The 13,588-nt window shown below is 40.9% G+C and overlaps 1 protein-coding gene across 4 annotated transcripts; it reads right to left on the reverse strand.

The window, feature by feature from the left end:
* Nucleotides 1-2: 2 nt before the first annotated feature.
* LOC111807672 (vacuolar protein sorting-associated protein 2 homolog 3-like) lies at nt 3-11,975 on the reverse strand. 4 transcript variants are annotated; one of them, XM_023693494.1, is made up of 11 exons: nt 11,665-11,975; nt 8,705-8,749; nt 7,414-7,448; nt 7,284-7,334; nt 7,053-7,157; nt 2,189-2,260; nt 1,840-1,911; nt 1,096-1,176; nt 661-696; nt 510-565; nt 3-249 (listed from the first exon to the last, which is right to left on the reverse strand). In XM_023693494.1, exons 1-11 carry the CDS (start codon nt 11,696-11,698, stop codon nt 198-200), a joined length of 639 nt encoding a protein of 212 aa, XP_023549262.1. In that variant the 5' UTR covers nt 11,699-11,975; the 3' UTR covers nt 3-197. The 4 variants fall into 4 exon arrangements, with proteins under 4 accessions (XP_023549262.1, XP_023549263.1, XP_023549261.1 ...); XM_023693495.1 differs by lacking the exon at nt 8,705-8,749 and adding an exon at nt 11,424-11,468; XM_023693493.1 differs by lacking the exon at nt 11,665-11,975 and adding an exon at nt 8,946-9,254.
* Nucleotides 11,976-13,588: the final 1,613 nt, after the last annotated feature.

Below are 13,588 nucleotides of genomic sequence, written 5' to 3' on the forward strand. Positions count from 1 at the left end.
CCTTCAATTTGAATTAGGATCTAAATTAATCTAAGGATACAAGCAAATGGTCAATAAGATTCCATTATCTCAAGAAGATAATAAACATTTGTGCCTCAATTGTGATGAGAGAGAGAGAGAGTTTATATGTACAATAGATGATCCTAGTCGAAATCGTGTTCATCTCAATTGGAAATCAAGGGAATTTATCATAATGTTCAAGGATTATGAAGAGCAGCCAATCGCTTTTCGAGCTCCTCGATACTCGAACTGCAAAATATTAGCAACAAAATAGCCATTATTTGAAAGGAAGAACCAAAAAAACGCCATGATCCTTTCATGTCCTAATTGCTCATGATCTTAATTCAGCTACTACCTTTATGCAACCAAAGCATGATCTCACAAGTAATTTAAGTCAGAAAACTGGAAAGAGGATCAAAAACTTATTCTATTTCAAATTAAAACCAATAAATTTTCTTTTGATTTATGTAAGAAGATGAATATTCATGGGAAATATATACATTACATACCTACTGACACCCTCAGTATTCTTTGATGCAATTCTTCCTTTTGGGGCTGTTGAAAGCTGAATCAAATAACATACACATGATCCAATCAGTTCTAGTATATGCAATCCAGTTTACAAGACTTTAAAAAGATGTAAAACCAATTTTAACATACCTGTGAGGCAATATCAACACCGATTTCATCGAGCACCTGTCGAGCAGAAGGAAGCAGGGGTCACAGTAGTACAATCTATAGAACAGATCCTGTTCAAGTAAGGTTGGGGGAGGGGGTAGCGCCTATTGCGTTCAATTATTATTTGAGCAAATCATAGGTCATGAAATCTGATATCTAAAAGAAGATTGAGGTCCTAAAATTTAGCACAGCTAGTATCACATAAGTTTCATGGAGAAATGTTAACAATGGTTGATACTTGGACCTCTGAAACTCGGGCTTATGACTTTAAACTCGATGAACACAATCACAAAGCAATAGGTACAGGCCAGAGTAGCAAATTAGTGGCTATTACAAGAAACAATTTTAAGCTAACTTTTTGACTACAACTGGAGTAAAGAAAGGAGGAAATAAATGAAGGCAGTTAAAGGAGCTTACTTGATTCGTTAGATCTTCAGTTTCTTCTTCTGCCTCATCATCATCCAGTGCATCATCTATAGCATCTGAAATCATCTCCGTCTGCCACCAACGAAGACAGTAAGCATCCAGAAATATTGAAACATAACACGGAAATGACAAATATCAAAACTGAGGTTGTGAAGTAAGATTTCTATTGCATTTGAATTTATATTTCTGGTGAGATTCCATGTCAGTTGGAGAAGGGAACAGAGCATTCGTTATAAGGGTGTGGAAACCTCTTCCTAGTAGACGCGTTTTAAAACTGTAAGGCTGACAGCGATACGTAACAAGCCAAAGTGGACACAGCGGTGGACTTGAAATGGTATCAGAGCTAGACACTGGGCAATGTGCCTACGAGGACGCTGGGCCCCCAAGGAGGGTGGATTGTAAGATCCCAAATCGGTTGGAGAGGGGAACAAAACATTCCTTATAAGGGTGTGGAAACCTCTCACTAGCAGACACGTTTTAAAAAACCTTGAAGAGAAATCCAAAAGAAAAAGTCCAAAGAGGACAATATCTGTTAGCAATGGGCTGGGGCTGTTACAAATTCTGATGCACCAAATATAGTCAGGTACGTTCATTTCAACCGAAAGGAAGCAAAAAAGGGTAAGCATATACAGGGAGGCACAGATGGAAAACACAAAATAAACAAAGCTAGCAAATTCAAGAGCTTTTCTTCCTGTAAGAATATATGGAAGAATATAGGTTAGAGTAGAATCTTACAGTCATATCCATCTGTGCAGACTGCTTCTGAAATTCTCTAATGACCTTTGCTTGCTTCACGGGATTCATTTGCTACAGATGAACATGGTAAGAATTATGTATAAGATTTTAAAAAAACATAAAACTTTAAGCTCTCACAGAATATGAAGTGGGTATATAATATTAAAGCTTTTTGTTTTTGAAAAGTGTGTCGGACACATGATTGAGAGTATAAAATAATCGAAAACAACAGAAAAAGATACGGGTGAACAATAATCATTATGCTTCGAAAGCATGGCTACTATTCTGTTCGTTAACCACAGCAATTTCAAACATATGTAAGGGTTGATCGATGTCCATATTTTCTTACCTTATTCATAGCTGACATTGCTTTACTGGCACTCTTCATGCCAGCGGCAACAGAAGTCTGAGCATGCATTGCCTGTAAAATGTGGGGAGATGCTATTAATAATATNGACTTTGATACCATTTGTAACAGCCCAAGCCCACCGCTATAGATATTATCCTCTTTGGGTTTTCCCTTTCGGGCTTCCCCTCAAGGTTTTTAAAACATGTCTGTTAGGGAGAGGTTTCTACACTCTTATAAAGAATGCTTTGTTCTCCTCTCAACCGATGTGGGATCTCACACTCCACCCCCCTTCAGGGCTCAACCTCCTCGCTGGCACATAGCCCGATGTCTAGCTCTTATACCATTTGTAACAGTCCAAGCCCACCGCCAGCAAATACTGTCCTTTTTGGGCTTTCCCTTTCAAGCTTCCCCTCAAGATTTTTAAAACGCGTCTGCTTNAACCTCTCCCTAGCAAACGCGTTTTAAAAACTTTGAAGGGAAGTCGGAAAGGGAAAACCCAAAGAGGACAGTGGCGGTGGGCTTGAGCTGTTACAAATGGTATCCAAGCCAGGTTCCGGGCAATGTGCCAACGAAGAGGCTGAGCCCCAAAGGGGGGTGAACACGAGGCAGTGTGCTNTCCACACCCTTGTAAAGAATGTTTCATTCTCCTCCCTAACCAACGTGGGATCTCACAAGCAAACTCTAAGTTCAAGCCCAAATTTTCATCTCCTTTTCTCTGTGAGGAAACCGGTTGGGGGTAAGTGGTNTCCACACCCTTGTAAAGAATGTTTCATTCTCCTCCCTAACCAAGGTGGGATCTCACAAGCAAACTCTAAGTTCAAGCCCAAATTTTCTTCTCCTTTTCTCTGTGAGGAAACCGGTTGGGGGTAAGTGGTTCTCGCTAGTACCATATGCAATCATAAATTACATGCTTCTTTGCTCCATTCAGTCCAAAATAAACATCATCATGAGCATATGGACGAGTTGCAATATACACAAATATGATGAGAAACATGAATAAATTTAATTACTCGAGACATAAGCGCAATCATGACTTTGAAACCAGATGAATCCCTTACTAATTAAGTGCACTNACCTCTCCCTAGCAAACGCGTTTTAAAAACTTTGAAGGGAAGCCGGAAAGGAAAAACCCAAAGAGGACAGTGGCAGTGGGCTTGGGCTGTTACAAATGGTATCCAAGCCAGGTTCTGGGCAATGTGCCAACGAAGAGGCTGAGCCCCAAAGGGGGGTGAACACGAGGCGGTGTGCCAGCGAAGACGTTGGGCCCCGAAGGGGGGTGAATTGTGAGATCCCATGTTAGTTGGAGAGGAGAACGAAACATTTTTTACAAGGATATAGAAACCTCTCACTCGCGGACGCATTTTAATAACCTTGAGCGGAAGCCCGAAAGGGAAAGTGCAAAGAAGACAGTATCTGCTAGCGGTGGGCTTAGGCTGTTACAAATGGTATCAAAGTCAGGTTCTGGGCGATGTACCAGCGAGGAGGCTGAACCCCGAAGTGGGGTGGACAAGAGGCAGTGTGCTAGCGAGGACGCTGGGTTCCAAAGGGGGTGGATTGTGAGATCCCACATCGGTTGGAGAGAAGAACGAAACATTCTTTATAAGGGTGTGGAAACCTCTCCCTAAAAGAGAGGTTTTAAAAACCTTGAGGGGAAACCCGATAGGGAATGCCCAAAGAGGACAATATCTACTAGCAGTAAGGTTGGGCTGTTACAAATGGTATCAGAGCCAGGTTCCGAGCGATGTGCTAAAGAGGAGGCTGAGCCCTGAAGGGGGTGGACACGAGGTGGTGTATCAGCGAGGATGCTGGCCCCGAAGGGGGGAGGGTGGATTGTGAGATCCCACATCGATTGGAGAGGAGAACGAAACATTCTTTACCAGGATATAGAAACCTTTCCCTAGCAGACGCGTTTTAAAAACCTTGAGGAGAAACTCGAAAAGGAAAGTCCAAAGAGGACGATATCTGCCAACGGTGGGCTTGGGTTGTTACAACACCAAAGAGAAGATCATACATCTTACTGCAAAAATACTCAACCAAGTAAGAAGAGAAGAATTAGGCACTTGACTTAACCTGTGTGTGAGTTGCTATGCCTCTCATTTGAGCTCGACTACCTTGTAATTTTGCTATTTGTTGCCTGAGCCTAACTAACTGCCGAGCAAGAATCTTCGTCGCTGCCTGAAGAATCGAATGGATGATGATAAACATAATTAATGCTCGACCCCAGAAGAAGAATTTTTCAAAAAGAATCAACCCTCCGTAGGACTAGGACCGATACAATCTGGTCGAGAATATGAAATGTACCTCGTTTCCTGTTTTGGCAGTTCTCTTTATCTCAGCGACCAGCTTCTTTTCCTGATAAGATTATAAACCAAATCACAGTTAAAACACAGAATATTTAGATTAAACCCATGTTTAGAAGCTCTTCACGTACTTCTAATTGCAATGCCCCAATTTCCTTCTCTATACCTGAGAAAAAGTGGCAAAAAGATGAGACCACTCAGTGATATCACAAAGAAAAGAGAAAAGAACAATTATTATAGTATGAAAATGAAACAAAAACATCTAAGGAAGTGACACTTTACAAAAAATAGTATAAGGAATTAAACAACGTAGTTACGTGCAAAGGAATATCAATTCAAGGTAAGGAAATGGCATTCTTAACTTCAAGAAGTGTCGAGAAACATAACCACAGAATATCATTCTATTCTGAAAACAATTGCAAAATGTAATCCCAAAACATTAGTACCATCTTATCCCAACTCAAAGCCATACCATTATTGGTATGGCATATTGAAGCCATAGCATTATTGGTATGGCATATTGAGTGTAAGAACCCAAATTCACCGCTATCCGATATTGTCCTCTTTGAGCTTTCCCTTTCGGGCTTCCCCTCAAGGTTTTTAAAACACATCTGCTAGGGAGAGGTTTTCACACTCTTATAAAGAATGCTTCATTCTCCTCCCCAACTGATGTGGGATATCACAATCCACCCACCTTCGGGGCTTAGTCTCCTCGTAGCACATTGCCCGGTGTCTGACTTTGATACCATTTGTAACAGCCCAAGCCCACCGCTATAGATATTATCCTCTTTGGGTTTTCCCTTTCGGGCTTCCCCTCAAGGTTTTTAAAACATGTCTGTTAGGGAGAGGTTTCTACACTCTTATAAAGAATGCTTTGTTCTCCTCTCAACCGATGTGGGATCTCACACTCCACCCCCCTTCAGGGCTCAACCTCCTCGCTGGCACATAGCCCGATGTCTAGCTCTTATACCATTTGTAACAGTCCAAGCCCACCGCCAGCAAATACTGTCCTTTTTGGGCTTTCCCTTTCAAGCTTCCCCTCAAGATTTTTAAAACGCGTCTGCTTGGAGAGGTTTCCACACCCTTGTAAAGAATGTTTCATTCTCCTCCCTAACCAACGTGGGATCTCACAAGCAAACTCTAAGTTCAAGCCCAAATTTTCATCTCCTTTTCTCTGTGAGGAAACCGGTTGGGGGTAAGTGGTTCTCGCTAGTACCATATGCAATCATAAATTACATGCTTCTTTGCTCCATTCAGTCCAAAATAAACATCATCATGAGCATATGGACGAGTTGCAATATACACAAATATGATGAGAAACATGAATAAATTTAATTACTCGAGACATAAGCGCAATCATGACTTTGAAACCAGATGAATCCCTTACTAATTAAGTGCACTTAAGAAACATCAATAAGATACCTCTCGTAGAGCGCGTCATTTCCCTTTTACTCTCCCGAAGAGCTTCTGTAATCGAAACAAGTTTAATCACATAAAGAACAACCGAATCAAAGCAACCCAGAACAAAAATATCAAAGCAAAAAGGAGGAACTGAGAGCAATGCAGAAACAGATGAACAAGTTTCCGCTACAAATTTAGAAAAAAGAATCATCAAATGAACGAAATCGATTAAGAAAAACAAACGGCAGCAATTGGTGACGACCTTTGGCGGTAGGTTTCTTCGAAAAGATATTCATGGCGTCCAAAGAACGATCGTGAGCAGAACCAAGATGAAGTTCGACGAATTTCTGCAAAGGAACGCAGGTGGAAGAAGAAAGGGGGAATTCCAAAGACAGGGAAGAGTCNACGAAACATTTTTTACAAGGATATAGAAACCTCTCACTCGCGGACGCATTTTAATAACCTTGAGCGGAAGCCCGAAAGGGAAAGTGCAAAGAAGACAGTATCTGCTAGCGGTGGGCTTAGGCTGTTACAAATGGTATCAAAGTCAGGTTCTGGGCGATGTACCAGCGAGGAGGCTGAACCCCGAAGTGGGGTGGACAAGAGGCAGTGTGCTAGCGAGGACGCTGGGTTCCAAAGGGGGTGGATTGTGAGATCCCACATCGGTTGGAGAGAAGAACGAAACATTCTTTATAAGGGTGTGGAAACCTCTCCCTAAAAGAGAGGTTTTAAAAACCTTGAGGGGAAACCCGATAGGGAATGCCCAAAGAGGACAATATCTACTAGCAGTAAGGTTGGGCTGTTACAAATGGTATCAGAGCCAGGTTCCGAGCGATGTGCTAAAGAGGAGGCTGAGCCCTGAAGGGGGTGGACACGAGGTGGTGTATCAGCGAGGATGCTGGCCCCGAAGGGGGGAGGGTGGATTGTGAGATCCCACATCGATTGGAGAGGAGAACGAAACATTCTTTACCAGGATATAGAAACCTTTCCCTAGCAGACGCGTTTTAAAAACCTTGAGGAGAAACTCGAAAAGGAAAGTCCAAAGAGGACGATATCTGCCAACGGTGGGCTTGGGTTGTTACAACACCAAAGAGAAGATCATACATCTTACTGCAAAAATACTCAACCAAGTAAGAAGAGAAGAATTAGGCACTTGACTTAACCTGTGTGTGAGTTGCTATGCCTCTCATTTGAGCTCGACTACCTTGTAATTTTGCTATTTGTTGCCTGAGCCTAACTAACTGCCGAGCAAGAATCTTCGTCGCTGCCTGAAGAATCGAATGGATGATGATAAACATAATTAATGCTCGACCCCAGAAGAAGAATTTTTCAAAAAGAATCAACCCTCCGTAGGACTAGGACCGATACAATCTGGTCGAGAATATGAAATGTACCTCGTTTCCTGTTTTGGCAGTTCTCTTTATCTCAGCGACCAGCTTCTTTTCCTGATAAGATTATAAACCAAATCACAGTTAAAACACAGAATATTTAGATTAAACCCATGTTTAGAAGCTCTTCACGTACTTCTAATTGCAATGCCCCAATTTCCTTCTCTATACCTGAGAAAAAGTGGCAAAAAGATGAGACCACTCAGTGATATCACAAAGAAAAGAGAAAAGAACAATTATTATAGTATGAAAATGAAACAAAAACATCTAAGGAAGTGACACTTTACAAAAAATAGTATAAGGAATTAAACAACGTAGTTACGTGCAAAGGAATATCAATTCAAGGTAAGGAAATGGCATTCTTAACTTCAAGAAGTGTCGAGAAACATAACCACAGAATATCATTCTATTCTGAAAACAATTGCAAAATGTAATCCCAAAACATTAGTACCATCTTATCCCAACTCAAAGCCATACCATTATTGGTATGGCATATTGAAGCCATAGCATTATTGGTATGGCATATTGAGTGTAAGAACCCAAATTCACCGCTATCCGATATTGTCCTCTTTGAGCTTTCCCTTTCGGGCTTCCCCTCAAGGTTTTTAAAACACATCTGCTAGGGAGAGGTTTTCACACTCTTATAAAGAATGCTTCATTCTCCTCCCCAACTGATGTGGGATATCACAATCCACCCACCTTCGGGGCTTAGTCTCCTCGTAGCACATTGCCCGGTGTCTGACTTTGATACCATTTGTAACAGCCCAAGCCCACCGCTATAGATATTATCCTCTTTGGGTTTTCCCTTTCGGGCTTCCCCTCAAGGTTTTTAAAACATGTCTGTTAGGGAGAGGTTTCTACACTCTTATAAAGAATGCTTTGTTCTCCTCTCAACCGATGTGGGATCTCACACTCCACCCCCCTTCAGGGCTCAACCTCCTCGCTGGCACATAGCCCGATGTCTAGCTCTTATACCATTTGTAACAGTCCAAGCCCACCGCCAGCAAATACTGTCCTTTTTGGGCTTTCCCTTTCAAGCTTCCCCTCAAGATTTTTAAAACGCGTCTGCTTGGAGAGGTTTCCACACCCTTGTAAAGAATGTTTCATTCTCCTCCCTAACCAACGTGGGATCTCACAAGCAAACTCTAAGTTCAAGCCCAAATTTTCATCTCCTTTTCTCTGTGAGGAAACCGGTTGGGGGTAAGTGGTTCTCGCTAGTACCATATGCAATCATAAATTACATGCTTCTTTGCTCCATTCAGTCCAAAATAAACATCATCATGAGCATATGGACGAGTTGCAATATACACAAATATGATGAGAAACATGAATAAATTTAATTACTCGAGACATAAGCGCAATCATGACTTTGAAACCAGATGAATCCCTTACTAATTAAGTGCACTTAAGAAACATCAATAAGATACCTCTCGTAGAGCGCGTCATTTCCCTTTTACTCTCCCGAAGAGCTTCTGTAATCGAAACAAGTTTAATCACATAAAGAACAACCGAATCAAAGCAACCCAGAACAAAAATATCAAAGCAAAAAGGAGGAACTGAGAGCAATGCAGAAACAGATGAACAAGTTTCCGCTACAAATTTAGAAAAAAGAATCATCAAATGAACGAAATCGATTAAGAAAAACAAACGGCAGCAATTGGTGACGACCTTTGGCGGTAGGTTTCTTCGAAAAGATATTCATGGCGTCCAAAGAACGATCGTGAGCAGAACCAAGATGAAGTTCGACGAATTTCTGCAAAGGAACGCAGGTGGAAGAAGAAAGGGGGAATTCCAAAGACAGGGAAGAGTCTCTCTGAGTAATGCGAGGGGAAGAAACAAGAATGCGAGAAGCGATGATGCTGAAATTGGATCAAACATAAACAATTCCTGTTGATTTGCGAACCTTCAATAATTGTTGGAATGGAAATTCCCAAACAGTGCCGTCCCAAAGCCGTCGGGTTCTGAGACAAATTAATTGTTTACTTCGCTCAACAGTAGAATCTAGAAGTGAGCTAACAGGATTTCTTATAAGGGTCTGAACTAAAGCGGACTATATTTGCTAGCGGTGAACTTGGGCCCGTTAAAACATCAATTTGAATATGTTTAAATTTTGAGTTGAAACACGGGAGTTAAAGGTGAGGGTGGTGAGGGAGGCGTCCCAAATTTTGAGTTGAGCACTGGACTATGCTTTAGAGAAAGTAAGCCGCTCTAGAAATAGAGAATACACGTAAATAATCCTCTCCTCTCGAATAAAGTACACTATTATGCTTCATTTGACAACTCTTTTTCTCTGGAGCCATCGAATAAAGTACACCATTGAATCTCTCCTTAAACAGTCATATCTATCCATCTAGCACTATATGTACAACTCTCTTATCTTGAGTACATTGCTAGTTCAATAGACCTCTACCACGAATCTTCACTATGACTGCATCTTCGAGCCTCACAACTTCTTTTGTTCGACACTTGAGTCACCATGACTACACCTTCGATCGAAGCTCACAACTTCTTTACTCAAAGGTAGGGTGTTTTTCCCGTGGGTATAGTTGCGAGGTGCACAAACTGACTCAAGCGCTCGTTAATGATAAAAACCCTTTTGAATCTACGAGTATAGGATGTCAACTATGGCGAGTTCGAGATTGAATCTTATAGCTTTAAGCAGTAACGGGTAGGGAAATGAAGCTTTTGAATCTCCCAAATCAGGCAACATGATGGAAATATCAAGGTGCCAGTGAAGTAAGCATGTGGTGAAAGCCCCCACTTGATAAGTCTATACAAAAGTGGGCCTTTGTAATCATCTTCTATGCTAACACAAAGTTGAAGCAAAAACAGCAAATATAAGGGCCCATTACCAAATATTTCTATATTTTTATTAATTTCTAATATAAACATATTTATTAATCTCAAAATACTTTTAAATTTGAATAATATTTTAAAAAATTCCGAGTATTATTGTTAGAAAAAATGTGGAGATAGACACTGTTTAAAATTATGAGGCTGACAGCTATAAGTAGTGGGTTAAAGTAGACAATATATATTAGCGGTGGTCTTAGTCCGTTATAAATGGTATTAGAGACAAACACCAAACGGTGTGCTAGCGAGGATGTTGACCCTCAAAGGGGTGGAGTGTGAGATCTCACGTTAGTGCCAATCAAGATCACATCACTGAACTTCCTATTTGAAAGAAAGTGAGTGTGAAATAGATTGTGAGATCGTACATCAGTTCCAATCAAGATCACATCACTGAACCTTCGATCAGAAAGAAAGTGAGTGTAGGGTGGATTGTGAAATTCCACGTCGGTTTCAATCAAGATCAAGTCACCGAACTTTCGATCCTAAGGAAAGTGAGTATGGAGGTNCTTATAAAGAATGCTTCATTCTCCTCCCCAACTGATGTGGGATATCACAATCCACCCACCTTCGGGGCTTAGTCTCCTCGTAGCACATTGCCCGGTGTCTGACTTTGATACCATTTGTAACAGCCCAAGCCCACCGCTATAGATATTATCCTCTTTGGGTTTTCCCTTTCGGGCTTCCCCTCAAGGTTTTTAAAACATGTCTGTTAGGGAGAGGTTTCTACACTCTTATAAAGAATGCTTTGTTCTCCTCTCAACCGATGTGGGATCTCACACTCCACCCCCCTTCAGGGCTCAACCTCCTCGCTGGCACATAGCCCGATGTCTAGCTCTTATACCATTTGTAACAGTCCAAGCCCACCGCCAGCAAATACTGTCCTTTTTGGGCTTTCCCTTTCAAGCTTCCCCTCAAGATTTTTAAAACGCGTCTGCTTGGAGAGGTTTCCACACCCTTGTAAAGAATGTTTCATTCTCCTCCCTAACCAACGTGGGATCTCACAAGCAAACTCTAAGTTCAAGCCCAAATTTTCATCTCCTTTTCTCTGTGAGGAAACCGGTTGGGGGTAAGTGGTTCTCGCTAGTACCATATGCAATCATAAATTACATGCTTCTTTGCTCCATTCAGTCCAAAATAAACATCATCATGAGCATATGGACGAGTTGCAATATACACAAATATGATGAGAAACATGAATAAATTTAATTACTCGAGACATAAGCGCAATCATGACTTTGAAACCAGATGAATCCCTTACTAATTAAGTGCACTTAAGAAACATCAATAAGATACCTCTCGTAGAGCGCGTCATTTCCCTTTTACTCTCCCGAAGAGCTTCTGTAATCGAAACAAGTTTAATCACATAAAGAACAACCGAATCAAAGCAACCCAGAACAAAAATATCAAAGCAAAAAGGAGGAACTGAGAGCAATGCAGAAACAGATGAACAAGTTTCCGCTACAAATTTAGAAAAAAGAATCATCAAATGAACGAAATCGATTAAGAAAAACAAACGGCAGCAATTGGTGACGACCTTTGGCGGTAGGTTTCTTCGAAAAGATATTCATGGCGTCCAAAGAACGATCGTGAGCAGAACCAAGATGAAGTTCGACGAATTTCTGCAAAGGAACGCAGGTGGAAGAAGAAAGGGGGAATTCCAAAGACAGGGAAGAGTCTCTCTGAGTAATGCGAGGGGAAGAAACAAGAATGCGAGAAGCGATGATGCTGAAATTGGATCAAACATAAACAATTCCTGTTGATTTGCGAACCTTCAATAATTGTTGGAATGGAAATTCCCAAACAGTGCCGTCCCAAAGCCGTCGGGTTCTGAGACAAATTAATTGTTTACTTCGCTCAACAGTAGAATCTAGAAGTGAGCTAACAGGATTTCTTATAAGGGTCTGAACTAAAGCGGACTATATTTGCTAGCGGTGAACTTGGGCCCGTTAAAACATCAATTTGAATATGTTTAAATTTTGAGTTGAAACACGGGAGTTAAAGGTGAGGGTGGTGAGGGAGGCGTCCCAAATTTTGAGTTGAGCACTGGACTATGCTTTAGAGAAAGTAAGCCGCTCTAGAAATAGAGAATACACGTAAATAATCCTCTCCTCTCGAATAAAGTACACTATTATGCTTCATTTGACAACTCTTTTTCTCTGGAGCCATCGAATAAAGTACACCATTGAATCTCTCCTTAAACAGTCATATCTATCCATCTAGCACTATATGTACAACTCTCTTATCTTGAGTACATTGCTAGTTCAATAGACCTCTACCACGAATCTTCACTATGACTGCATCTTCGAGCCTCACAACTTCTTTTGTTCGACACTTGAGTCACCATGACTACACCTTCGATCGAAGCTCACAACTTCTTTACTCAAAGGTAGGGTGTTTTTCCCGTGGGTATAGTTGCGAGGTGCACAAACTGACTCAAGCGCTCGTTAATGATAAAAACCCTTTTGAATCTACGAGTATAGGATGTCAACTATGGCGAGTTCGAGATTGAATCTTATAGCTTTAAGCAGTAACGGGTAGGGAAATGAAGCTTTTGAATCTCCCAAATCAGGCAACATGATGGAAATATCAAGGTGCCAGTGAAGTAAGCATGTGGTGAAAGCCCCCACTTGATAAGTCTATACAAAAGTGGGCCTTTGTAATCATCTTCTATGCTAACACAAAGTTGAAGCAAAAACAGCAAATATAAGGGCCCATTACCAAATATTTCTATATTTTTATTAATTTCTAATATAAACATATTTATTAATCTCAAAATACTTTTAAATTTGAATAATATTTTAAAAAATTCCGAGTATTATTGTTAGAAAAAATGTGGAGATAGACACTGTTTAAAATTATGAGGCTGACAGCTATAAGTAGTGGGTTAAAGTAGACAATATATATTAGCGGTGGTCTTAGTCCGTTATAAATGGTATTAGAGACAAACACCAAACGGTGTGCTAGCGAGGATGTTGACCCTCAAAGGGGTGGAGTGTGAGATCTCACGTTAGTGCCAATCAAGATCACATCACTGAACTTCCTATTTGAAAGAAAGTGAGTGTGAAATAGATTGTGAGATCGTACATCAGTTCCAATCAAGATCACATCACTGAACCTTCGATCAGAAAGAAAGTGAGTGTAGGGTGGATTGTGAAATTCCACGTCGGTTTCAATCAAGATCAAGTCACCGAACTTTCGATCCTAAGGAAAGTGAGTATGGAGGTTAGGTATCCCATCGATCTTTCTCTTTCATACTTTTTTTTTTCGTTACAAAAACGGAAGAAATTAGTGGACAATAGATGCCAGTGGTGAATTTGTACCATTACAAATGGAATCAGAGCAGACACGGAACGGTATGTCAACGGTGTGTCAACATAAGTCGAACACAATTCAATTAATCAAGATCACGTCACCGAACTTCCGATCCGGAAGAGAGTGAGTATGGGACATGATTCAAC

The sequence above is a fragment of the Cucurbita pepo genome, chromosome LG12, assembly GCF_002806865.2.
Source record: "Cucurbita pepo subsp. pepo cultivar mu-cu-16 chromosome LG12, ASM280686v2, whole genome shotgun sequence".
Lineage (NCBI taxonomy): Eukaryota > Viridiplantae > Streptophyta > Magnoliopsida > Cucurbitales > Cucurbitaceae > Cucurbita > Cucurbita pepo.

Coding starts and splice junctions, on each gene's coding strand:
- LOC111807672 (XM_023693494.1), bottom strand. CDS start 11,698: ATGAATATCTTTTCGAAGAAACCTACCGCCAAAG. Junction 7,335..7,413: donor TTGGGGCATTGCAATTAGAA/GTACGTGAAGAG, acceptor TAATCTTATCAG/GAAAAGAAGCTGGTCGCTGA. Junction 1,912..2,188: donor CAATGTCAGCTATGAATAAG/GTAAGAAAATAT, acceptor GTTCATCTGTAG/CAAATGAATCCCGTGAAGCA.